Raw genomic sequence first — 26,228 nt, forward strand, 5'->3', positions numbered from 1 at the left:
ATTTTTAAAGCATGGAAAAATTGCAGTGCCCAAATTGATATTGTTTTACACATTGCTATAGGCCTACAGGATTACATTAGGTGGCCCCTGCCAATTACCTTACAGCAATGCCCATTACAGTTTTACTGTCTTGTGCAACGGATCCTTCACACTAACCAAATCTCCAACCATCACATTAAAGTGGTCTGAAAGTCAGTATTTCTACTTTGCTCTAAAAGATTCCTCACAGCTTGAAAGCTACTATCCCAGAAAACAATTCTAGCAGAACATCATTGAAATGGTTAAACAGAGCACTTTCTCCTGCTATTCAGCTTTAAATCCGCATCCAAACTGCAGATAACAGTATCTTTTCACTTGTTAAACACAAAATGTAAACAAACACTCTCTGAAAAGCTGTCACTGCTTCAGGCACACACAGTGTTCAGAATAGTTCATTAGAAGATTTTAATATATAATAATAAGCAGTTATAATAGAAAGATAATAAAATGCAATGCCAGCTTTCAGGGCAAGAAAAACTACACTTTGGAAACTTGTAATTTGTAAACAGACAATATTACATGTGCTCAAAAGCAAATAATACATTTTTATTGAATGTGATGTCAGAGTTTCAGACCACTTTAACTGTAACTTCGACACTAACCCAAGTGAACGCCTAAAAAATATCTTTGCAATCATCAAGTGGTGCTTTATAGGTGCGATATATCAGGCAGGCAGCCCTTTCCCTGTCATCAGCATTGTGTGACTACACTGAGCGTCGTCCTCCTCCTCTGCCTGTCATTTTACTACGAGAGCGGCCCAAACAGAAGCTGCCAAGCAGAAAGCACAATTAAGTCATCTCTGTCAAGCTGAAAAGAAGGCAATCTCAAACAAGCACGCACGAGTCAGCTGCGGGAATGTCAATGACTACAATATGTGTTGTCATCCTGGCACTGGAGGCTGTTACTGAGAATTGCTCAACAAATTTATGCTGAAATCTGGAGAAATCTTATACTGAATATACAGAAATGGACTGATGGTTCCCATGTACTGTGTATCATATTTTGGCACTGCCAGCAATGACATCTCCAGCATTGCATGTTTTACATTATCAAGCACACCCACTTACATACTATATAATTTGTAGCTGAGTTTGATGCTAAGCTGTTTGTAGCAAAGTTCCCAACCAGGGCCGGGCCGAGGCAGAGGAGGCTCCAGCCTCAGTTCGCAGTGTAGGAGGGGGCGCACAACTCACCCAGCTATCATTCCCCTATTCTGTTTGAAGCAGAGAGAAATATGAAAGGGGATACATGGCAGTGACTGCAAGCCAGATAACTAGAGATTAAGGTGTTGGGAGGGTTGGGGGCCCTGCGGCTCCTCTTAGTCTAATAGCAATCAGTGTGTGACCGCTGGAGTGGGAGGGATGGGGGGGGGGGGGGGGCGCACTTTGGTGTCACAACCTTGTCCCAGCTCTGCTCCCAACTGTCCTTTTTTCATAGGGACAGTCTCTCTTTGGGAAACAAATCCCTCTGTGCCTCTTTATATCTCATTTGTCCCTCTTTCAGGAATGATATACTGATTTGTGTAAATATTATGTATTTTTCTACTGAAAATTGTGTTTATCCACTTCCCATTCACAGCTTTTCCCCTCAATAACCATAGCAACTTTCACATCACGCTCCCCTCATTCATTTGCCAATAACTATATTGCTACTTATCATACCGTAATAATTTATATATTGGGTTTTTTTCACCACAAATTAGGCTTTCTTTTTACTTAGATAAAAGCTAAAGCTAAACTATAATAAGAAAAAAATGAAAAAAAATCATTATTTCTCAGTTTTCCGCCATTATAGTTTTAAAATAAAATGTGCTATGATAGATAAAACCCACATGTTTTATTTGCCAATTTGTCCCGGTTATAACAATGTTAAAATTGTGTTCCTAGTACAATGTATAGTGATAATATTTTATTTGGAAATAAAGTGTATTTTTTTCCATTTAGTGGTTTTTTTTATACTATATCAATAATTACAAAGCCTTTTATTTACAAAAATAATAGTAATATATCCTCATGAGTCATGATACACTGTACATATTAAAAAAAAACCTGAGGTAACTATTTATGTATTTTTAAAAATGATGTCAATTATTTTGTGTTTAATTTGGGTAATTATGGAATAGGGGTGAAAGCGGTTAAAAAATAATCAAAATATATTCAATTTTTCTATATAATAGTGTACTGTATATTAGTGCATTTTTACTTTCTGGCCACAAGATGGCACTACACTTGTAGAATTTATGAGTACTGTAAATCAGCGCTGTCCAACTTCACAGGTATGGAGGGCCAATTTTTTTTCAGATTACATGGTGGAGGGCCAACTTCAATGAATGAGGTTCTTGCTATCCACCCCCCCCCCCCCCCCCCACACACACACACACACACACACTTTCCTCGAGAAAAGAAACACAAAACCTGGCAGCAGTTTCTCACAAAATATATATAACCTGGCAGCAACTTCTCACAAAATATACATAGTCTGGCAGCAGTACCCACAAAATGCAGTTACATTGGCAGCAGTTTTCCCACAAAAAACAGTTAGATTGGCAGCAGTTTTCCCACACAAAAAAAAAAAAAAAACAATTAGGTCCCTGGTTCCAATCTCAGTCAGGACACTGTCTGCAGAGAGTTTGTATGTTGTCCCTATGTTTGTGCGCGTTTCCTCCTCTGTCCCAAAAACATACTGATACGTTTATTGGTTTCCCGCAAAATTGCCCTTAGACTGTGGTATGGACATTCAGCTAGGACCACACCTGAAGTGAGAGGGATATGGAGGCTTCCATATTTATTACCTTTTAATCAAGGCAAATTGTCTTGGTATCCTGCTGATCCTGTGTCTCCAAGACTATTAGCTGGTTTCAGGTGTGGGATTCAGGCACTACTGCAGCCAAAGATACAGTGGGATGCGAAAGTTTGGGCAAAGTTGTTAATCGTCATGATTTTCCTGTATAAATCGTTGGTTGTTATGATAAAAAATGTTAGTTAAATATATCATATAGGAGACACACGCAGTGATATTTGAGAAGCGAAATTAAGTTTTTTGGATTTACAGAAAGTGTTCAATAATAGTTTAAACAAAATTAGGCTGGTGCATAAATTTGGGCACCACAAAAAATAAATGAAATCAATATTTAGTAGATCCTCTTTTTGCCGAAATTACAGCCTCTAAACGCTTCCTGTAGGTTCCCAATGAGAGTCTGGATTCTTGTTAAAGTTATTGTGGACCATTCCTCTTTACAAAACATCTCTAGTTCATTCAGGTTTGATGGCTGCAGAGCACGGACAGCTCTCTTTAACTCACACCACAGATTTTCAATTATATTCAGGTCTGGGGACTGAGAAGGTCATTCCAGAACGTTGTACTTGTTCCTCTGCATGAATGCCTTAGTGGATTTTGAGCAGTGTTTAGGGTCGTTGTCTTGTTGAAAGATCCAGCCCTGGCGCAGCTTCAACTTTGTCACTGATTCCTGGACATTAGTCTCCAGAATCTGCAGATACTGAGTGGAATCCATGCGTCCCTCAACTTTGACAAGATTCCCAGTCCCTGCACTGGCCACACAGCCCCACAGCATGATGGAACCACCACCATATTTTACTGTAGGTAGCAGGTGTTTTCTTGAAATGCTGTGTTGTTTTTCCTCCATGCATAATGCCCCTTGTTATGCCCAGATAACTCAATTTTAGTTTCAGCAGTCCACAGCAGCTTATTCCAAAATGAAGCTGGCTTGTCTAAATGTGCTTTAGCATACCTGAAGCGGTCTGTTTGTGCTGTGGGCGGAGAAAAGGCTTCCTTTGCATACAGCATCTCCTTGTGTAAAGTGTGTCAAATGGTTGAATGATGAACAGTGACTCCATCTGCAGCAAGATGATGTTGTAGGTCTCTGGTGTTGGTCTGTGGGTTGACTCTAACTGTTCTCAGCATTCGTTGCTTCTGTTTATCCGAGATTTTCTTGGTCTGTCACTTCAAGCCTTAACTTGAACTGAGCCTGTGGTCTTTTATTTCCTCAATATGTTCCTAACTGTGGAAACAGACAGCTGAAATCTCTGAGACAGCTTTCTGTATCCTCCCCCTGAACCATGATGGTGAACAATCTTTGTCTTCAGATCATTTGAGAGTAGTTTTGAGACCCCCATGTTGCTTCTCTTCAGAGAAATTTAAAAGAGGAGGGAAACTTACAATTGATCCCCTTAAATACTCTTTCTTATAATTGGATTCACCTGTGTATGTAGGTCAGGGGTCACTGAGCTTACCAAGCCAATTTGAGTTCCAATAATTAGTTCTAAAGGTTTTGGAATCAATAAAATGACAACAGTGCCCACATTTATGCACCTGCCTAATTTTATTTAAACAATTATTGTGTACTTTCTGTAAATGCAATAAACTAAATTTCCCTTCTCAAATATCAATATGTGTGTCTCCTATATGATATATTTAACTGACATGTTTTATCGTAACAACCAATGATTTATACAGGAAAATTATGATGATTAACAACTTTGCCCAAACTTTCGCATCCCACTGTATCAGCAGGATAGGCAGGCAACTGGCATTGTTTAGAAGGAAATAAATATGGCATCCTGTTCTGTACGTTTTCTCAGAGAAATGCAGGAGGCGGATCCTATTGTTAAAAATTGGGTCCGCTTCCAAAACTGATCCAAATGAGTATTCTGCAAAGATTGGAAGAAAATGTCAGGACCATATAAATAATAATAATAATTTCAGATTCCTGTGTTTGTACAGAACAGGCACCCCCTAACACCAGTCCTGACAGGTGAATACCCATTAAGTGGCCATAACTATTGCTAACTGTTTATTTATTTCACTTATAGTCAGTGTATTTAAAATGTCTTAAAATAGGGTATTGATCAAAAATCAGTATACCTGTAATATTGAAGTTAGCCCCATTGTACGATAATGGAATGTCACTTCCAGTACGTACCGTGTACAATGTTATGCTGGGTATACACAATGCGTTTTCTCTGCCGATTTTGCTTCAGATCGATTCTCCGCTTGATTTTCCACTCGATTTCCCGCTCGATTCTCTTATCTTTTCTTATCTATCTCCATTCACTTCTTTGAGAAATCGAGTGGTAAAAGGATCAAAAGCAAGATCGGACATGTCGGAAATGATCTATCGAACCATCTATCTGCTGAAAAGACGTATAGTATATTCCCAGCATTAGTCTGCGATCATACTTTTAACAGTATTTTGTGTTGATCCCATCATTTTTGCTGCTGTTCTTAAAGTCCTCTCTTCCCTTCATATTATTTGTCTGCACTCTTTATCAACCGTATGTGGATATTATCAGCACTCCATCAGATACTAGTAGGGTCTAGTGTTACTTCTTAGAGTAAACAATAAGAGTTGCAAGCAACTATTTTTCTTTAATTCACCTAAAATCACAGTACTGCAAACATATGACTTGTCGACTACTGCTTTACTTAAAAATATTTTAACCGTCCTTAAAGAGAAAACAAGCTTTGTTTTTTTGGCAGCATCTCACCTTCACCACCACTACCCCCCACACCACCACCATCAATTTCACTGCTGAGGAAAGGCTGTTACAGGATATCAAGTGATGGGGGAGTGTGGTTTAGGCAATGTGACGTGGTGGTAGTGGATGGGTGAGGTTTAGACAATACAATGTGTTGGTAGTTTTCGTTTGTGTTTTCAGGTTTTAGTGTACCAATTCAGCTGTAATCTGATAAGGACCTGATACACAGGTTCACTTGAAAATCCCCTAGACTACATCATTTACCGGTACTTACAATTTTTATAAATAGTTATCAGAGCTCTACAAGTTGTGCAACCCCTGTTCCAGGAACTATGTATAAAACATTAACCCCCACAGGCTGCAGTTACCATGGGACTTTCTTCAGGAATGCTGCATCAAAAGACGTGATGGAAGTTTAAATGATGCCTTTGTCATATTAATTTCAGAGCATTCTAGTGCAGTTTATTGATCAGGAGAGTTGAATCGGGAATGCCTTCCCTCTTACTGCAGGACACAGCTAAAATGCTAGTGCATGCCTTCATTGTCTCCTGATTAGAGAGGAAATTCCCTTCTCTGTGGTCTGCCACGGCTGGCATCTCTCCAGGCCACTCCGGACTCCATCTCTCCCCCCCCCCCTCAGAGAGTGATAATTTCTCTCATTACTTTCCTATACCTCTAATGGACAGGGCTGGATTTAAGCCAAGGCCACCTAGGCCATGGCCTAGGGCACCACAGAAGAAAGGGCACCAAAGCAGCAGGCTAAACTGGTACAGCATTTGCAAGCTTGTACTCTGCTGCTAGCCGCCTGTGCAGCAGCCACCTTGCTCTCTGTGCACGTTTGCATTGTGGCCGGTGAATATCAGGCTACCTATACTAGAGGGAAGGGGGAGGAGTCATCTGGCTAACTATACTAGAGGGGAGGGGTCGTCTCACTACCTATACTGAAGAAGGGCGGCTGGTGACAGTAGCCTTGGGCGGTAAAGAGTACAAATCCGGCCCTGCTAATGGATACCCTTCATATACAGCATTCTGTTCAGACTTTCGATTCTTACCTACAAGCTCTCTACAATCTATCTTTAATACAAATCACTTAAAGGGACACTTAAGTCAAACAAAAAAAAATGAGTTTTACTCACCTAGGGCTTCCAATAGCCCCCTGCAGCTGTCCGGTGCCCTCACCGTCTCCCTCCGATCCTCCTGGCCCCACCGGCAGCCACTTCCTGTTTCGGTGACAGGAGCTGACAGGCTGGGGACGCGAGTGATTCTTCGCGTTCCCAGACACATTAGCACCCTCTATGCTGCTATATGGTATATGATATATGCTATAGCAGCATAGATGGCGCTATTGTGGCCAGGAACGCGAAGAATCACTCGCGTCCCCAGCCTGTCAGCTCCTGTCACCGAAACAGGAAGTGGCTGCCGGCGGGGCCAGGAGGATCGGAGGGAGACGGCGAGGGCACCGGACAGCTGCAGGGGGCTATTGAAAGCCCCAGGTGAGTAAAACTCGTTTTTTTTTTTTTTTTTACTTAAGTGTCCCTTTAAGTAACATCCGCCGGATCGACTCCCGCCGCGTCCCCACGGCCGCCCGGATCGATTCCCGCTCGTCCCCGCGGGCACTTCCTTATCAGCGGTTCATTTTCTTCCATTGTCCGCCCGCGGGGATCGAGCACGGAATCGATACGCCACGTGATCGGATACGTCAGAAATTATCATTCGATCCCCACAAGCCAAACTTCTGGAGATTAAATGAAACCCTACTACAAGATAAAAACCTCCTCGCCAAATTCTCTGAAGAATTGCAATCATACTTTAACATTAATGATGGATCTGTCTCGTCCCCTGGAACATTATGGGAAGCACATAAAGCTTTTATTAGGGGGTCATTTATCTCAGAAGCCACTAAACGCAAAAAAATGTCCTGCTCGAAACTCCTAACTCTACACTCGAAACTTAAACAAGCACAAACTGCATATAGAGATGACTCCTCCCAACTACACTATTCAGCTATACAGGCCATTAAACATGAAATACAGACAATCCAATCTGTACAACTAGAAAAAAGCCTAAGATGGACTAGACAACTCTTCTTTGAACGAGGGAATAAGCCACACACCATTTTAGCGCGTAAATTGAACCCAAAATCGTCCCAACCATCCTTATATTCTATAAAAGACCCCCAAGGAACTATTCATTATCATCCCCAAAAAATCGCTCAAATCTTTACAGACTACTACCGACAACTTTATAATCTCCCTCAGCCTTCCTGTCCCTCTACACATCTATCTAAGATTGATGAGTTCCTAAACCAACTATCCCTACCAAAGCTAACCGAAGAAAATATTAAACTCCTAAATTCCCCCATAACAAATGAAGAGATTTTGGAGGTAATTAAACTCCTGCCCTCTTCCAAAGCTCCTGGACCAGATGGTCTCCCATACTCCTACTATAAAAAATTTCGAAGTATCCTCTCCCCTTACTTGACCCACCTTGCTAATACATTCATGGATAACCGATCAGCCCCTACTTCTTTTTTAACCTCTCTTATCACAATGATACCCAAAGAAGGGAAAGATCCACAACTCCCACAAAGTTACCGCCCTATTTCTCTCCTTAATGCAGATCTTAAAATTATCACTAAAGTAATGGCCAATCGCCTGAATCCTATATTAACTTCTCTGATCAACAATGACCAGGTAGGCTTCATAATCGGACGCCAAGCTGGCGATAACACCAGAAAGGCAGTAAACCTTATAGAACTGATGAACAGATCCAACCAGCCTTCTCTGCTCCTAAGTTTGGACGCAGAGAAAGCCTTTGATAGGTTATCATGGCCATTTTTGTTCAGAGTCTTGGAACATCAAGGATTCAGGGGATCCTTCCTCAATATGGTGCACTTCCTGTACTCTTCCCCATCCACTTCAGTCAAACTTCCCTTCGCATCTCCGGCCCATTTCCCAATTCTTAATGGCACACGCCAGGGATGCCCACTCTCCCCCCTCCTATTTGCTCTTAGTATTGAACCCCTGGCGTGTGCCATAAGACAAAACCGCGACATCACAGGAATTAAACAAAGATCCCAAGAATATAAGATCTCCCTATTCGCGGATGACATCCTACTAACTTTGACCCAACCTCACACTTCACTCCCTGTATTACACTCAATATTGAAAGATTTTGAATCCATCTCAGGCTTTAAACTCAATCAAGAAAAAACAGAAGCCCTCCCTATCAAAATCCCACAGACCTTACTGAATACTCTACAGCAATCTTTCCACTACAATTGGAGGAAACATAACATTAAATACCTAGGTATACTTCTAACCCATACCTACTCTACCCTATACAAAGCAAACTTCCCATCCCTCATACAATCCATCCTACAAGACCTCCACAAATGGACAGCCTATAAAATCTCCTGGATAGGTAGAATTTATTCCCTTAAGATGAATGTACTGCCCCGCCTACTATACCTATTTGAGACCCTGCCGGTCCAAGTACCATCCTCACAACTCAAAATACTACAACGTGCTTTTTTAAAATTTGTGTGGAACAACTCTCGTCCCAGAACTAATGCCTCGATCCTAATGACATCCCGGGAACAGGGAGGACTAGGGCTACCCAATTTAAAGCTATACTACCAGGCCGCTCATCTAAGACAAATACCTGAGTGGTCCAATCTAAATGTATACACCAAATGGGGTCTCATTGAAGCAATGAGTGTTTATCCCGTTTCACTACCAGCTTTGATCTGGCCCCAGATCCCTCCTAAAATCTCACTGATCCAACTACTTCCCACTATGAAATTCACTCTACAAATATGGCGGTCAACTGTAAAAACAGCTCACCTTAGATCCCTCATATCCCCATTATATCCCATATTGGGAAACCCGGCCTTCATTCCTGGAATGTCAGAAGAATTCATGGGCAGATGGTACAGTCTTAAATACACTAATTTTATGGAATGGGTGGACTTATCTTCTGGAAAAATCTTGACTAAAGAAAAAATAGGAGAGAAAATACGACTAAATACTAAAATTATTATGGAATATAACCAAATTCACCATCTACTGAAGTCTACTTCTAAAGGAATTAACCCACCGTATACTTATACCCCCTTTGAACATCTATGCAAAATCAAAGGACATCAAAAGGGTCTTATCTCTTCGATTTATAGGTTACTTCTAGACAAATCTGGTACTATTAAACCTAACCATGCATACATGTCCAAATGGGAGCAAGCTCTGGGTCATACTATAGGCCTAGAAGAATGGCTCTCTATATGGGAAAATGCTAGACTTACATCCATGTGCACACATGTTAAGGAAAATATTTATAAGATACTATTCCGGTGGTATAAAACTCCTGAGGTATTGTCTAAAATATATCCTGAAGTCACTAATAAATGCTGGAGGGGATGTGATCAACTAGGCACTTTGGAACATATATTCTGGCATTGCCCTATAATACAACCTCTATGGACTGATACCCAAGCTTTAATATGGAAAGTAACAGGAACCTCAATTCCCATGGACCCCATCTATATGTTACTGGGTAAACCTGTTCCCAAAACAAGAAAGAATCTCATGAGATTGATCACACATATTTTAACCGCCACTAGACTGTCCCTAGCCTCATACTGGTGCAATACCTCTATCCCTAGAATGTCTGAAATTATTGCTAAAATTAATTGGACCAAGCTGATGGAATCTTTAACAGCTAGACTCCGGGACACAGAACCCAGGCATGATAAAATATGGGATCCATGGGAAACCTTCTTTTTGAACTATGAACCTCCATGATGCAATAACACTTTAGGTACTATAGATCCTGCCTAACTAGGACCTTGGGCCAACTTTAAAACAATCCTACAATTGTAACAAACGTAATAAGCACCCTGCTTTTCTTCTCTGGGACCCGACTTCTCAACCGTATAGAAAACACTTATATCTAAGAGGACAAACCTAATAGCAATATATGCCCTGCCCTTTGTCCCTTACCTATCCCTCCCCTCCCCCCCACCCATATCCCCCCTTCCCCCCTACCCATATCCCCCCTTCCCCCCTCACCCACTCCCCATCCCCCCTCCTGGTTTTCCTCCCGTTAAATGTTATGTTATGTTACACTATAAACAGTAATATGGTTTATATGATGTCATTCAGTAATAATGCTAAAATTCTTTCTGCAATACACCTTAAATATGGAACCTGATATTACGCTGCAAAAAAAATATTTGACTTGAGCCTTTAATGTGCGTACTCATGAATACAACTTGTTCTGAATGTATATACTATGCAACTTTATTCAAATAAAAATTTGTGTTGAACAAAAAAAGAAATTATCATTCGAGCCATCAGCGGCTCGATTGATAAGGAAGAAACGCACCGTCTACACCCAGCATAACTTACCAAATCCCCATCTCTGTCAGTTTTACAATCCAGCCTAGGCCATTGTAGCCAGTTAGTGATCCACTATTGTTCACGTTAACGTATTCTCCTACCTAAAGCACACATGATAATATATCATATACTGTACATCCTACCTCTGGTGTCCTCACCTATCCCCTTCAACTGTAAATCTAAATGACAATAGGAATTCCTCCATAGGAAGCATGCATCGTTGTGTATGTGTCCTCACTGTTACTCCCCCCAAATACCCATTTCCCAGCAGAGTAGCACAGCGGAAGGATTTACTGTACTCATCTCCTCCATCTACTCTCCAAGTCTGGAGAGATCTTCTGTAGCTGGAGATTCTCCCCCTAGCATCCAAGAATCAGACGCTAGGAGCTCTAATGTCTTATTCCTTCTCGGACACTAAGGGGAGAAGAACAAAAGAGATGTCTGCAGAATCTGGAGACCAAGTGGCCAGAGATGGGTATTGTCACCCACTGCCTGGAGGACATCCGGGGCACCCCAGAATAGATCCAGGGCACATGCCACTGATCTTTGGGGCTAGCAACGCCCCCTGGTTATTGTTCTATAGTAAAAAAAAAAAGTAAAAAACCTTCTTAGGATTTTCCATTTTGTTTGTGTCTATCTTGAAGCCAATCCTGACATTTTCTCCCTTACGCTGTCTGTGTATGCATTGCCCGCCCTCCTCCCAGTCTTCAGATACTTCCATCCAGCTAAATTTTACTAAATAAAATAATTGATTTTTTTTTATTTTATACCCGACAGTTACTCTTTAACCAAGTGATTCCTGGTACAGATTCATGCATAGCGCTATTGCGTCTCTGTGTACAATTTTCAAAGTGTGCTGTTCAGCTTTATTATCTGCTTATTCTTTTTTTTGTCCATGTAAACTGTTTGCATTTATTGTACAGTAAACACTTGTAACATGGAAGATGATGGAGCATCATAATAATAACAATAATAATTACAAGTTATTATTATTATTATGCATTTATACAATTCTGACATTTCCTGCAGCACTTTACACTGAAGAATTCCTGTCATTAGCGGTTCCTGCAAGGGGTTTGCGGTCTAATGATAGAATGAAGGATTGCACAGATGGTGGTGGGTGCTTGCAGAAAACACCTCTGCTAAAGTAGGTTTGCATTCTGTAAATGTAAAATTTAATGAAAAGGATGACGTAATTAATTTTTGCTGGAACAATGTGAACTAGGTCACCACAAGATTAGACAAAAAAAAAGAAGAGAATAAGGTGACTTTTTTATAGTGAAAAATAGCTACCGGTATATATACATATGACAGAATATATGGTCGGAAAAGCTAACACCTTATTATACAGCATTAAAAGATAATACAATTATCAGTAATCAGTAAAACAACTGCGTGTAAACACAGTACATTTTAAGCTAATAACATGTACGGTAATTTAACTTGCATTGATCAGGTTAATCTCTTGCCCACCTCCACCATTCATCACGTGGCTGCAGAAAACCGGTGACTTTTTGTCCAGCGGCATTAACCCCCTCCCTAAATACGGTACCTCCAACCCATATATGAGGGATACGGTGCCACTAAAACACAGGGATTGAAAAACTTGTATAAAAATATAAAAGCTTATACAAGCAAGGTGAATATGTGGAGAAATAATCAGATGATAGATAAGACTGCATCTAAAATAAAATAATTAAAATGTTTTCTTAATTGATTAGATGAAAATGTATGTTGCCTTCTATCCAAAAGGTTCACACATATACACACATATATATATATATATATATATATATATATATAGTATCCTCTGTATCAGAGACCATTAGCTTCCTGGGTCCAAAACGTAAAGGATCGTTTCCGTGCCTTTCATGCAGCGAATGCCAACATATGATTAAGGGATCCGTTTTTGGGGAAAATTTTCAGATCAGGCATTTCCTCACCTGCCAGAGCACCTTTGTCGTTTATTTGCTGACTTGCCCTTGTGGCTTGAGATACATCGGTGAAACCACACAGAAGGTGCGAGATCGCATCTGTCAGCATAGGAGCTCTGTCAGGGGAGGTACATCTGATCTCCCGGTAGCAAGACATTTTCGCTCCATGGGGCATAGAGATGTGGATCTCAAATTTATGATTATAGATCACATACCTAGACCTAAAAGAGGGGGTGATCGGGTTTTGCTCCTTAAAAAGAGGGAGGTCATGTGGATCCACAAATTGGGGTCCCTACACCCACATGGTCTGAATAGGGACTTCGACCTCCATTTATATTTGTGACACGTTTTCTAATGTTATAGGTAATATGCAATGGGACTAAACGTGAATTGGACGACATGAATTGGACACAGACATAGAGAATTGGATTATGGACTGTAATTGGATGAGATAAGTGTGAATTTAACACTTATGAATTGATGTATATAATATTTCTTCTGTTCCCCTTTAAGGGGTGGATACCTTTATTACCATTTCCTGTCTGCACAGGTATATATTTGCATATGATGTATTGTTTCATTTGGCATTGAGGAAGGTTGTGGAACGACCGAAACGTCTGCCTGTATATGATTTATTGCTCAATAAAGAGCCGTGTGCTGCAACTCCTCGTTTTTTATATATAAATATACTGTATATATATATATATATATATATATATATATATATATATATATATATATATATATATATATATATATATATTGGAAAGTGTTTAATTTAATAATGCATCTAATGTTAAAAATATCCTTTCACGGATCATTATCACAAAGAAATGTAACATTTCAAATGTGTATGAAGCACATTTCTCCCAGACTAAAATGCACTATAAATTACTTTTTCTTAAGTTGCTTAAAGTAGGCAGTAACAATTTCTTAGATCTGACAGGTTTTGGACTAGTGCATCTCCTTGTGGACGATACTAAGTATTTCCTTTATCCATTACAAAAACACTCCCTGGAGAGGATTTATACAAAGATACCGGCTAGCCTCCCTAGTCAGGGGTGCTATTCTGGTAGATGGACTGAGCAACTGCCGTTAATGAAAGCTTTTGAAAATAAAGAAAACCATGAGAAGCTCCTGTGAGAAGATGGACTAGCCCTAAACGTGTCAGATTTTTCTACCTACTGTAAGAGATGGTGATGTAGGAAAAAATAAATGTACAGTGCATTATATTCTCGACCAAACGTATTTTTATATATATGCATACACACACACATATATATATACTGGCCACTAGATGCCCCCCTCAGTTTATCCCCAACGTGTAGTGTTTATTACATACACGTGTTACAGGTAGTAACGCATGTACGTTTTCTCTTTCATTTCATTGATGCCGGCGATCATTGACACCAGAACTCTGATTGGTGAATGGGAACTTTGTGTCACTGATCTGTCTGCTAGCAGGCCGTGACAAGAACATGAGCGGGAGCATGCACAGGTGCGTGCAAATCGGCGGCGTGGCAGGGTACGTATATCTCCGCCCCTGGAACAATGAATAGCCCCCAGCAGGGCGTAGACATACTGCCTTCGCTGCAGTAAGTGGTTAAAAGGCATTTTATTGACACGTTTGAAAATATCACTTAGGAGAAATCTCAGGAGAAAAAGTGAAATGCATATGGGCCCTGGTGTGCTTATTTTATGAACCTTGCAAAATGGGCCCTCAGGCTATGAGGGTCACCAGGGGTAGGCAGGGAAGAGGGAGTGAACATTGGGGGGCCCTATCAAGGTTTTCTTAAGGGGCCCAATGATTTGTAGTAACGCCTATGCCTTCAGAATACTTCCCAAAAAATCAGGTAGAGTTTAATAAATGAGGTTTCAGGAAGTTTTTGATGCCTACACTTGTTAGCATGAAAACTTTGCTGGAAAGAAGAATCCCTGATGAATTTTGTCTGGTTGCTATTGTTTTCTGCATATTGCTGGAATAAACTAGCATTTCTCTTAGGACAGTTTTTCTATCAGACAGATACGGTATCAATGTTTGCAAGGATGCAGGTCCACCAACCTCATGCAGTGTAAGCCTTTTTCCTTCACGCCTCTTGGAATCACTCCTTCCATAGATAGCACTGTGTCTTCTAATCTCCCTCTCCTTCCTGGGCCCTCCATCTGCCATGTGAAATATGTGGCCCAGTGATCTTCCCAATTTTTTGTTTATCTTAAGCATGGATCTGGCTTCAGCCACATCACCCCGAGGCAGTCCTTTCATTAGCCTCTCCACACTGTCAGATATCACCTGTACCATCTCAGGATCTAACCTTTCCCCTTCTGTGCCATACTGCATTCCTCTCCTATCTTCATCATCTTCCCCATCCTCGTCATCTCCTTCATTCTGATCTGGGGAAACCTGGACTGTCCACGTTCTGCCATCCAGCTGTGAAGGGGATCTTTTCTCAATCTGCTCAAGCTGTTCAGGAACACCAAAATTTGCAATGGTTTTGTTTAGGCTTTCAGAGTTACTGATGAGACCATTACATTGCCTGCCAATCCTCCCCATGGTTTCCGATATCTTGAATAAGGGTATACTGCTGCTGAGAGGGAGGCTTCCCAAAGGTGGTTGGTTGAACAGTCCAGGATTAGTAGCCCAGTCTCTTAAGGCTTTCTGCAATCGTCGGACATGGAGAGGTTTTGTTGCCATGCCGACTAAGGACATGATCTCCAAAAATTCCTCTTCCCCAGCTTCACAAAGTTGCTGCACATCATCGCCGCCCTGCTGGATGAAGGTATCATAGTAGCCTAGTAAGTTGGCTCTCTGCAGGACACGATACAGCTGTAATTCACCCAGGGTACGTGGGAGTGAAGTTGTGTCGCCACAGATCCTATAAGATAAACAAGCATAAAAAGTTTTAGAAAAAAAATAACATAGCTGTCATTTCAAAAGATGAGCCCATATTTAAGTGACATGGTTTCATTGCTATATCATATTATACAGAGCTGGCATTTTACATTTGTGGCCGCACTAGCTCCCAGGCTTGTAAATGAGATATCAGTCGAGGGCTGGATTTAAAACTCAGGGGCCTGTAGGCACAGGCGTTCTGGTGCCCTAAACTCCACCTCTGAACACAGGCCACGCCCCAATTAAAATATTCTGAACTCTATACCTGCCTTATCTCACTAACTGTCCTGAATCTTAAGGTGCCCATAGACCTAATGATTATGGGCAGATTTAACAAATCAAACCTGATTAGAAATAAATTTGTCTTTTTGTTGATTCTGCCCATATACTACAGGAGTCCGCACAGCCGCTGTCCCAATGTATAAATGTGCCCCCCGTGTGTGCATTTATATGTTACCTGTCCTGTTGCAGCCTCTGCGCCATGTCTGTAACCTCTGGGCAGCTCACCATACACACTACTGACGCATAGTGTTTGACGTCAGATGCCATGCGCCAGTGGTGTGTACCTAGATCCACCCAGAAGTTACGGACACCGCACGGAGGCTGTGGTAACAGGACAGGTAACATATAAATGCACACATGGTGGACATATTTATACATTGTGGTGGCAGATTCATCGTCTCGTCGCTCATTCCGGAAATCGCCGCCGTACCGCCACACACCCAACCAACCAACTTCGGCCCGACATCTTGCGGAATGCGCGATCGACCGTGCGACCAATTTCTGTCCTGAAGTTGGTCGCTTTGCCAGTCCGACATGCACTTGGCGTCACTGATTTTCATCCAATTCAATTATAATAATCAAACTGGATAGTCGATTGGCCGAGAAGTCGTCTGATGTATGGCCACCTTAACACTCTAATCACTGTCTCATATCATCCTTAGTGACATGAGACAAGGATTAGGGTTTAAATGCTTGAGGTCAGTGATATGAGGCAGGGATTAGACTGTAAGATCCTGAGGTCAGTGATGTGTGGGCAGGGTGCCTCTGCCACATAAGGTACCTGTAGGCAAATTAATACAGTGCCTTAGGGAAAATCCGTCCCTGTCAGAGTCATAATTTAGCATTATGCAAAAACCTGTTCATAGCAAAACCTTCATTTTAGAGATACATTGGAACTATAGTTGGCACTTCCAGGTATTTCTGTTCCCACCACTGAAGAAGAAGCCTTTAAATTATTGAAGACTATACATATGTTATACAACTACCTCCAAACACTCACCATGTTAAAATATTTGTATGGCTCAAATAGCTGTAATATTTTGGTAGGGAAGGGGGAATAGATTTTAGGTGTACTGTGCTTAAAGAACATCCGAGGTGAAAATAAACTGATAAGAAAAACATTTGTATCAATCCTCCTTCTCCTAAAAATGACTTTTTTTTAGATGTCCCGCAGTTTTATTTTATACTAGCTGGACACCCGGCGTTGCCCGGGTATGTATTTGTCTAATGTTGGCTCGGCCCACTTTTCCTAACCCTAACACACAATTACTTAATGACCAAGTATGTGAGCTTTGCGTTTTTGGCATCAATAATTTGCAATGAAATAAAATTAATCTGATTGGATGTGGCTCCACCCCTTTTCTGAATTTGAACCCCAATCACCCAATGGCCAACTGTACCAGGTACAGGTGATTAACAGTGCAAGAATGGCAGCAATTAAATATTCCCCTTAAAAATCAATAGGTGGATTTTGATTGGCTTTTATAGGCTCCACCCACTTTTCTGAATATTAATCCCAGTCACCCAGTGACCAACTGTGCAACGTTTGAGAACCCTACCATTAACAGTGTAAGAATGGCTGCAGTTTACCTTTGCGCAATGAAATTTGTATTTCTCTCCACCCACTTATTTCCTAACATTGTTCAGGTATGTATTTGGCTGGTGTTGGCTCCACCTATTATTTCTAACCCTAACACACAATTACTCAATAACCAAGTTTGTGAGTTTTGCGGTCTTTGGCATCAATAATTTGCATTGAGATTAAACAAATCTGATTGGCTGTTTGTGGCTCCACCCCTTTGTCTGAATTTGAACCCCAGTCACCCAATGACCAACTGTACCAGGTTTAAGGCTTGTGCCATTAACAGTGCAAGAATGGCAGCAATTAAATATTCCCCTGAAAAATTAATAGGTAATTTTTGATTGCCTTTTGTAGGCTCCACCCACTTTTCTGAATATTAACCCCAGTCACCCAGTAACCAACTGTGCAAAGTTTGAGAACCCTACCATTAACAATGTAAGAATGGCTGCTGTTTACATTTTCCCAGTAAAATTTGTATTTGTCTCCGCCCACTTATGACCCGGCGTTGCCCGCTTATGTATTTGGCTGGTATTGGCTGTGCCCACTTTTCTAACCCTAACGCACAATTAATCAATTACTCAATTACCAAGTTTGTGAGCTTTGCAGTGTTTGGCATCAATAATTTGCATTGGAATGAAACAAATCTAATTGGCTGTTTGTGGCTCCACCCCCTTTCTGAAATTGTACCCTAGTCCCCCAATGATGAACTGTACCAGGTTTGAGGCTTGTGCCATTAACAGTGCAAGAATGGCAGCAGTTTACATTTTCCAGTGAAATTTGTATCTGTCTCCGCCCCCTTTTTGGTTATGGGAATAAAAAGTATCCTATACTTTATATCCAGGTAATGTACTATGTGTGTGCCAAATTTCATTCAAATCCGTTCAGCCATTTTTGCGTGATCGAGTAACAAACATCCAAACATCCAAACTTTCCCATTTATTATATTAGTAGGATTTAAATCTAGTTTTTAACCCTTTACTATTCTATTTTCTCTGCTCAATGACACCTTCATTGAAGTATGCTAGAGCTCAAATCTATGAATTATTGAACCTTTTTTATCTCTTTCCTGTTCCAGGAAGCCATTTACTGACAGGAAAGTTTTGTATGGCTGTAATTACTTATCATTGAGAGTTATGCTATAGTCTGACCTAGTCTGACCCGGACAGAAACTTTCACTTGCATACCTGATGTTTAACTCTTTCAGGCAGAGAAAGAAAAAAAAAGGAACACAGCCTAGTTATTTGTGTGCTTGGCACTGTACATACACATGTCTATCTCATCATGTCACATGTCATCTCGGTTGTCCTTTAAAGTAAGGCCCCTTTTCCACGTGCAGTTGAATATGGTGACATCACCACTGGCAAGCTACTCCTGTCCATTGGTCGGGCACTTGCTAATGCTCTGCATGGCTGGTGAACAGGTGGACCCCAATGGAGTTGAATCTGAGCATGATGGTTTCTGTGCTCAGATGCAACATGAGATGGTCGATCCTCTGAATTGTTAGGCCGTACTTCCACTGTGCACCGCATCTGTTTCCGAATCGGATGCAGCACCCATGCTGCTGCGAAGCTGCAGCCAAATCACTATAGCTGTGACCATGCTTGGCTATAGGGATTTTGATGCGTGCTACAGAAAACTGCAGCAGCACGCCCAGAATTGCACCGCCAAACGTTTCACACAGAATGCTGGTGTCTGATTAGGCAGCGTTTCCCCATCCGGCTCGCATGAGGGGAAATGCTGCGTATTCAGATATCGTGGGAACGGGCCCTTGAAGAATCTTCAAACCAGTCCCAATAAATATCTCATGATCACAGAAACAAAGCTTGCAAAAATAATAGGCTAGCAGATCCCTTCCTAATGACAAAGCTGCACGCGTTCACAGAAAACATCTGCAAAAATGTAAAAACCCAAACAGTGCCCAGATCATATATGGCTGCACATCTGGAGGAATAGATCAGAATTGCCTATTGTGAAAGCCAAGGAGACAATCTCAAGTGGAAAACACTGAATGCTGGTATTATGAAGGCAGCAGACTTCTGCACATAAAAGCAGACATTAGGCGACAGCTTAGCTACACACGAGCTAGATACTGGAGTAAAGGATAATATATGAATTTTACAAGTCAATTCACTGTATTTCCACTAAATCTAATCTTATGGTGTCGGTGTCATACTCTGGTACTGATTCTGAAAGGATCAGCAAAACAACAAGTGGTAGTAAGGCCTCATTCACACTACAGAAAGAAGTGCAGTGCCACCCATGGTCCAGCCAACGCCATTCATTATGCCGAATGGGGCAGAGCACAGAAATGCAGGCCGTTCTACATTCTCACATCACACAGCAGCACAGTGGGGCCAATCGTGGGCCCAAATGCAATTCACTTTTTCTCCTGAGTTTTCTACTAGGTGATAAGTTCACATCTTATGCCTTAGAAACCACCAGCAAACAAGAAAATACTCAAAATAATTTTGATAGTACTTTTTCACCTACTCTTTTTTGATTGCAAAGTGCTGAAAAGTAATTTTGGCCATATGTCATTATTTTTTTCTCTTGAGTTTTCTCCAAGGAGTATTTTTTCATCTTCTGTTTAAAATAACTTTTCAGCAATCTGCAATTGAAAAGTACCACAAAGTAGGTGAAAAGGTACTGTCAAAATTATTTTTTGTTGCTTACTGGTGGATTAAAAAATGCATTTTATTGATAAGATGTGAAAATATCCCCAAGGAGAAAAAGTGAATTGGATTGAGCCCAATGTCTTGGTTGGAATGTCGGACATGCTTTCTTAAGTTGGGTAGCACACTATGTTGTACATACAATGCTCAGGCCATAAAAAGCCAAAAATGCAGAACTCTTGAAAGTATACTGATATGGTACCTAGTTAGTCCTACTGTAATTAATCTCCATATTCTTCCAAATTAGCATATCATTTACCCCAACTCAGAATGAATAATTAGCATCTTACTGAACATCCCTTCTATCTGTATATGTTATGTACAGACTCTCTGTATATTGACTGTTGTTACAGTCATGGAATTGAGTCTTAGCACTTCTGATATAATGCATGGCATCATAAGGAGTGCAGATATCCTATGAATGCTGCACATAAATGCATATTGCAGTTTGCAATCTAGTGTAACAAAACAGAGCTATTGTTACAAGAACCCTCCATGGTGTCACTCTATCAAGAGCTGATTGAACAGTGCATATTGCACCAGGGAGCGCACTAATTTTCACTTTTTAGCCTTAATAATGACTTGACTAAGAGGTCTTAAAACAGTGGGCCTGAAGCACGAGGCAGCAGGAAAATGAATGTGCTCAGGCAACACATTGCAATTTTACCAGTACTAATGGCAGGGGCAGGCCCGGAGTTACCTCACAGGAGCCTATAGGCAGAAATGTCCTGGCACCCCAGATTTCACCCTCCATGAACATACAAACCCCTGCTGACCACAAGTGTGCTGGCTGGCACAGCTGCCACTTCTCCCTTACCAGGCTTATGCTGGGAATACACAGTTCGTTTTTGGCGCTCGATTCTCCTCTTGAACGTTTTTGGCGCTCGATTCTGCAGTCGATTCTCTTATCTTCCGCTCGTTTTTCTTATCTTTTTCTATTCACTTCTATCAGAAATCGAGCGGTGAAAGGATCGAAAGGGAGATCGGACATGTCGGAAATTATCTATCGAACCATCTTATCACCTAAACAACGAACCATGTATTTCCAGCATTAGATAGCTACAGGTACCCATTAGCATTAGGTAGCCAGAGGTACCCTCAGTATTAAGTAGGTAGTGGTGTTCCCGACTGAAGGGAGATCTTGTCAGTGAAATGCCGAGAGAGTGAGTAACCTCTAATTTAAACCCAAGGCAGATTGAGGCACAAAAGATACTTACCTAAGAAGAACACAGATTCCCTGATAAAGAGGCTGCACAACTAATATGATAAATAAGTCAAGTATTTATTATACATCGCTGATAAAAATGCTAAAACCATTTAAAACCATGTACATATGGACCTGCAACACCAAAGGTGGAGGCCAACAAACTAAACAGTCCACGGCTATCTCACTGATGTTATTCAATGAATCCCTCTGAGTAGCATGCTTGCTTGCAACTAGAAGAGAGTTATCTACCCTGGCGCACACTGGACCCGGGTCCTGGGGTGAAATAAGGCAATACTCTTTAGCTAATGTTAAAGCAATTAAAGGTCGGCTGGCACACCAAAGTCAGTTTCCAAGCAAATTTATTGAATGCACAGCATGACAATTGTTTCCCCCGAAACAATTGTCATGCTGTGCATTCAATAAATTTGCTTGGAAATTGACTTTGGTGTGCCAGATGACCTTGAATTGCTTGTACTGAATTGATGCTGCTTCTATCAAGGCTGAGCACCCAATGATCCACGGCAAGGTGTACCTATCCTAAACCCAATACTGCACTTGAGCTAATGTTAATTATAGATTTAGTGATGCCCCACTCCAGTTCTCGAGGGCCATATCCATCCCAGTGTTTACGATTAGGATGCACAGAGAAATAGCAAATGTGTTCTACTTGATGAACCCCACCTTGGCTGATTCAGTCCCATTAATAAAACTGAGCTGTGCTAAAAATGTGTGAGGATCTCGGCCCTTGAGGACTGTAGTTGGGCATCCCTGGCTTACACCAAGGTTGTGAAAGTAAAAAATACAAGGAGGTGCTAAGTGAACAACATTGTGGTGGGGGCAAAATTGAACATGTAAGTTGGCAACCAAGATACGGACCAAGACAAGTGATCACTATGAAAGAAATCAATAGGAATGCACGGCGGCACAATGGAGGAAATGATATCAGTAAAATACCAGCCCTGGATCCAAGTGTAGTGGCCGCAGTCAGTAGTGGGGACAGGAGAGCCAATTGCAATTGAATAGGCCAGCTCCCTATCATGTATGAGCGGCGCGCAGCTATGCCTGTGCAGTAGCACGGATACTAATATTAAATAATAATAAAACTACTCATGGGCAAGTGGCTTAGACTTACAGTGCACAAGTGCAGTGTGGCCATCCTCGTTCACAGAGGGGAGCGCAGCCACAACAACAAGAGCGTCCTGGACAGCACAGTGGTGAGCTTTAGGGAGGATACAGAAAGTCTCTGGAGCATCCAGAATCTTCACTCTGCTTAGGTAAGTGTCTGCTTTTTTCCCTTTTCTTCAGTATAGGTTTACTTTAAACACAGAAGTGACATTTTTGTACAATGTGTGTTTGAGTGGCTCTGCTATTTTTCCAAGGTGTCATTATATAGTTATTGTATACAAGCACTTGAAAAGACATGTATTTTGCTCTGAATACGAATGTTAAGGTATTAACTCCCACATGGTGAGACTGAATATATGTTTTGTAGTCCTAGAGTCCGTGCTTTAATTAACGTTTGATGTTAAAGAGCTTTATCATCCAGATGAAAATAATTACACCCTGCAAGCAGACTGAATAAATAAAAATAAGGGCAGGGCCACAGCTTTTATGAAACTCAGTGGTAGATGAATGAATATGAAATTAACACATGACACAATAATATGAATACCCGACTGGAAACATATTTATTGGGCAAGGGAGTGAGGCAGCAACAAAGGCGATCATTTTATTTGTCATCTTGATTTTATTTTGATTTTGTATTGGTTGCCCCAGAACAGTATTTTTTCCATTAGTTCTGCTAACATTTCTCTTCCATTAACAAGAAGATAAAATCTGACAGAACCAACAGATTGTGTACTAGTCCATCTCCTCATGGGGGATTCTCTGGATTTTCTTTGATTTCAAATAGAGTCTAACTGACAAAACAGTGTGCAAGTAAGTAGGGAGGCTGGCTGGTATCTTACTGCTTTGGCAGTTAAACTGCCATTCAGGAAATGCTTCTGAAAACAAAGAAAATTCTGAGAATCCTCCATGAGGAGATGGACTAGTCCAAAACCTGTTGATTCCGTCAGATTTTAACGGCTTACTTTTTCTCTGGAGTGTTCCTTTAATTGTGACCTTTCCCCTTTGCTTATTCCTAGCTGCCAGGGACAGGATGTGGGTACATGTACAGCACATACATACAGTGCATGGTTAAGAGCCTGACACTTGGGTGTACAGAATCTGATTAAATGTACATGATTTAGTGATCATAAATATTACATATTGGGTAGGGCTTAGGCTTCGTTTACAGTATACGTGTTGGCGCTCGTATTTCCACAACACGCATAATGTGCAATATGCAAGAACATCAGAAGTGCATAGGCTGCACTGCCTGACGTCCTCGCTATTGCACTGAGCACTACAGCAGTGCCCTGCGATAATGCACTACTGCACGCATTTTTAGCCAAACACAGCACTAACCCATTCACTGTAGTGAATAGGATCAGCAGAGCAATGAACACAGATGTTGTGAAATCATGTGCGTTACTGTTCGAACGCACGACCATCTGCGTTTCATAATGTGAAGGAGCCCTTACTGCTGGGATTGTTAGTTTGTGGAGTGTGTGTCTTTAATTACAGTGATGAGAGTGTGTGGGAGTCTGTGAGTGGGTGGATGCTGAGTGGGTGGATGCTGAGTGTGTGGGGTGTGGATTGTGTGGGTGGTGTGAATGTGTGGGATGGTGGAGTGTATGACAGGGACATTTCTTCATCATGCACGCAGTTCCTTCTCTGCAAACACAGCCAATGAATGACTCCTTCTCACATAATCTGCAATTGCTGACCAGAGACTGAGTACTCACTTGAGAGGTTTGTTATAGACTTTAGATTAATATCTAAGTATACTATACACAATAAATATTTGTCTATCAGCACTATGCTTTTTGCAAGGCCTAGCGGGAGACCTAGTTCTGTGCTTCATAAGTGACTCCTTGGACATGTGGCATAACAGGTACCGAAGGACTTGTGGCACACCATCACCTTAAAGGGATCCAAGCAGCTTTTTTTTTTCTTCAGTTTGTTCAGGTTTCTAATAGCTGTAGGAGCTGCCATTTTCTCCCCTCCCCTTCCCTCTGCCCTTATTTATCAAGGGGAAGGTGTGAATATAGTCAAGTGTGACTTCACTAAATTGTTTGAAGTACAAAGTCCTATCTCCCCACCCCTCTGCTGATAAAAGCTTTTGTTTGCTCATTGCTACTGCTAATTGCAGCAGTCCTTATCTGCCTGCACTTTCTGTGGATAGCAGGCACATAGGTAGGGCAATAAATTCCTCTAACAAACATTTAAATGTAAAAGGAAGAGGTAAAATGGATTTTTTTTTAGTAATGAGCCACATGTTAGAATGCATTTTTAATGTTCTATTGAGATGCCCTGGGGGGTTAAAAATGCTGCTTGGTTCACTTTAACTTATCACCTGATCTAACCTATCTTTATGCAATATTTTAACCCAAGCCTAACCTTAAAGGGACACTGTAAGGGGGTTGGGGGAAAATGAGTTGAACTTACCCGGGGCTTCTAACGGTCCCCCGCAGACATCCTGTGCCCGCGCTGCCACTCACCGATGCTCCAGCCCCGCCTCCGGTTCACTTCTGGAATTTTAGACTTTAAAGTCTGAAAACCACTGCGCCTGCGTTGCCATGTCCTCGATCCCGCTGATGTCACCAGGAGTGTATAGCACAAGCCCAGTATGGTCTGTGTCTGCACAGTACGCTCCTGGTGACAACAGCGGGATTGAGGACATGGCAACGCAGGCGCAGTGATTTTCAGACTTTAAAGTCTGAAATTCCAGAAGTGAACTGGAGGCAGGGCCGGAGCATCGGTGAGTGGCTGCGTGGGCACAAGATGTCTGCGGGGGACCGTTAGAAGCCCCGGGTAAGTTCAACTCATTTTCCCCCGCCCCCCCTACAGTGTCCCTTTAAGGTATCCTAAGAAATCTTGCTATGAACACCAGCTCTAACCTGCCCAGACTACAAAACCTCACTTACAAAAATGTCAGTATTTATCCATTAGCACGGACACTTCATGGTGCTGCTACCCAAATGAATGCCTAGTAATAAAATACGAAGCATGCATACTAACAAAGCATAAGCTCCGCCTTACTTCTTTTGTCATCTAGCAGAATCCAGTAAGCATTCATTCTTTTACCGGCAAAGGACTGAGGCGGAATGACCCATGTATATACAAGAGATAGGCTCATGACCTTTGCTCTGATGGAACACTTTGGGCCTGATCCAATTCACTTTTTCTCCCAAGTTTTCTCCTAGTTGGAACCTCCACATCTTATCAATAAAATGCCTTTTAAGCCACCAGCAATCAAGAAAATACTCTGGATAATTTTAAAAGTACTTTTCGCCTACTTTTTTGGTACTTTTTCAATTGCAGAGCGCTGAAAAATGATTTTGAAAAGAACAAGAAAAATGATATCCTAGGAGCATACTCGTGAGAAAAAGTTAATTGAATAAGGGCCAAAGTAAATTGGATCGGGCCCATGGTCTTCTTACAAGTTCTCAATCAGTGTTTCTCAACATCATTACAGGATGTTCCACTTTATGAAAGATAGTGTTTTCCAAGTACCACTTACTATAAATAACATCATCTCAAGTATTTGGAACCTTTTTAGGTGCCCTCAATATTTGTGTGAAAATGCTTTTGGGAAATGTCTTTATGCGTTCAACCAACTAAACCTAC

The 26,228-nt window shown here is 41.4% G+C and overlaps 1 protein-coding gene across 2 annotated transcripts in view; it reads right to left on the reverse strand.

The window, feature by feature from the left end:
• The window catches only part of NAB2 (NGFI-A binding protein 2), an 84,305-nt gene that overhangs the window by 32,141 nt on the left and 25,936 nt on the right, over positions 1 to 26,228 (reverse strand). For both annotated transcript variants that reach the window (XM_068267475.1, XM_068267476.1), the window contains exon 2: positions 14,927 to 15,737. In XM_068267475.1, coding sequence (XP_068123576.1) covers positions 14,927 to 15,737 — 811 coding nt within the window. The remainder of the gene's footprint in view (positions 1 to 14,926; positions 15,738 to 26,228) is intronic.

Source organism: Hyperolius riggenbachi, chromosome 2 (genome assembly GCF_040937935.1).
Source record: "Hyperolius riggenbachi isolate aHypRig1 chromosome 2, aHypRig1.pri, whole genome shotgun sequence".
Lineage (NCBI taxonomy): Eukaryota > Metazoa > Chordata > Amphibia > Anura > Hyperoliidae > Hyperolius > Hyperolius riggenbachi.